A 1,843-nucleotide genomic window follows, 5' to 3' on the forward strand; every position below is an offset into this window, starting at 1 on the left:
TTTAATTACATTTGCAATTAAAATTGTGCGAAATTTATCCTGATGCAGCGACATGTCGCTACTATATTGCTCATAGAACTCAGTACCACTTGTACGGAATATGTTCGCATTAGCTTTATCATCATTTTTTATAGTGCCTTTTGACAGTTGTTGGTGTGAAATGCCAGTACTAGACCTAAAGGTGAACCGTAACAAAATGGGAATTTAATGGCTCAATAAACGATATTTGCAATCAGCTGGGTTTTTATATCCACTACCTTGTTAAGTGTATCTAGTGCGACTGTCAAAAATTGTACATTCAATGGTGACTCTGGTGCATCATTTGACATATGACGGAATTGAACAAAACAAAACAATACCACCCAGACCTAAAGTTCAGGATTTTATAAAAAAAGTATGAAAATTTAAGAAAATTTTGCAAAGTAGATAATAAAATCCTTAATTATATTATGGAAACGACGGGTGACCAATTGATATTGGCCACGGGAGGATATGACCACACAATTAAATTGTGGCAGGCTCATACCGGTAACTGTATACGCACGTTACGGTTTGTGGAAACATCGGTAATACTGCTCACATATATGCACAAACCAGATATCTAATGTCTTTATTGCAATGTTTAGCAAGTTAATGCGTTGGACCGTACGCCAGATAAAACACGCTTGGCTGCCTGCGGCTATCAGTGCATACGCCTTTATGACCTAGAGTCCAGTTCCAATGTGCCGGTTATCAATTTCGAAAGTGTGCAGAAAAATGTCACTCGTTTGGGGTTTCAAGAGGATGGCAATTGGATGTTCACAGCAGGAGAGGACCATCGTGTTCGTATTTGGGATATGCTCTCGGCCTCGCCGCATTGTTCACGAGTATTCGACTGTCAGGCGCCAGTAAATGCAGCCTGTCTGCATCCAAATCAAGTTGAGATTGCTATGGGGGCACAAAACGGTGGTGTCTACTTGTGGGATGTAAAATCCGAGGTGCACGAACAACTGATACCCGAAGTGGATGCATCGATACAAGATGTAGCCATATCACCTGATGGCCAATTCATGGCCGCAGTTAATAACAAAGGAAATTGTTATATCTGGACTTTAAGCTGCTCGCCAAATCAAAAACTCACCACACTACACCCCAAACTCAAAATTGCGGCGCACAAGCGCTATGTGCTGCGGTGTAAATTTTCCCCAGACTCGCGTCTGCTTGTTACTACCTCTGGTGATGGAACTGCTCGCGTTTGGAAAACTGATGATTTTACCATGTGGCGTGAGCTTTGCATTGAAAACTATTGGGTATGGGATGCGGCATTTAGTGCAGATTCCAAATATCTGTTTACGGCATCCAGTGATGCCATCGCACGGTTATGGAAATTAGAAACGAAAAATCCCGAACGTAAGTACACCGGCCACACAAAAGCCATAACGGCCCTTTCGTTTAAAGACGAAATTGTAACCGAATAACATCAAGCATTAACACGGAAGGCGTTGGCGGCATCTAAAGGCTATGTTACAGCAACAAAGCCCTGGTTTTGTGCTAGCATTTGCCGCAAACTCTCAATGTAATTGGATGAATGATAAGTAGGTAGGAAAAGAAAATGTATTGTGTTTTGGTTGCAATAAAATGCAAGGGAAGTAATACACTAGAGTACCCAACGGCAACGCAATCATCGACCATACTATATATTTTCCTGATTTATATATTTTTTTGTCCTGTACTGAGGTAATTTTTTCTAGGCATACCTACAACTACTACATGTACTATTTAATTAAGATATGTTTTTTATGAGTAATACATAACAATGTACGAAAGAAATACAAAAAAAAATAATAAACAACATGAAAAACAA

The 1,843-nt window shown here is 39.9% G+C and overlaps 1 protein-coding gene across 1 annotated transcript; it reads left to right on the forward strand.

The window, feature by feature from the left end:
* The first annotated feature begins 322 nt into the window (after window positions 1-322).
* Window positions 323-1,843, forward strand: LOC106093276 (protein LST8 homolog). The gene is made up of 2 exons (XM_013260328.2): window positions 323-566; window positions 627-1,843. The coding sequence occupies exons 1-2, from the start codon at window positions 450-452 to the stop codon at window positions 1,455-1,457; spliced, it is 948 nt and encodes a 315-aa protein (XP_013115782.1). The 5' UTR covers window positions 323-449; the 3' UTR covers window positions 1,458-1,843.

Source organism: Stomoxys calcitrans, chromosome 4 (genome assembly GCF_963082655.1).
Source record: "Stomoxys calcitrans chromosome 4, idStoCalc2.1, whole genome shotgun sequence".
Classification (NCBI taxonomy): Eukaryota; Metazoa; Arthropoda; class Insecta; order Diptera; family Muscidae; genus Stomoxys; species Stomoxys calcitrans.

Coding starts and splice junctions, on each gene's coding strand:
- LOC106093276 (XM_013260328.2), top strand. CDS start 450: ATGGAAACGACGGGTGACCAATTGATATTGGCCACGGGAGGATATGAC. Junction 567..626: donor TACGGTTTGTGGAAACATCG/GTAATACTGCTC, acceptor TGCAATGTTTAG/CAAGTTAATGCGTTGGACCG.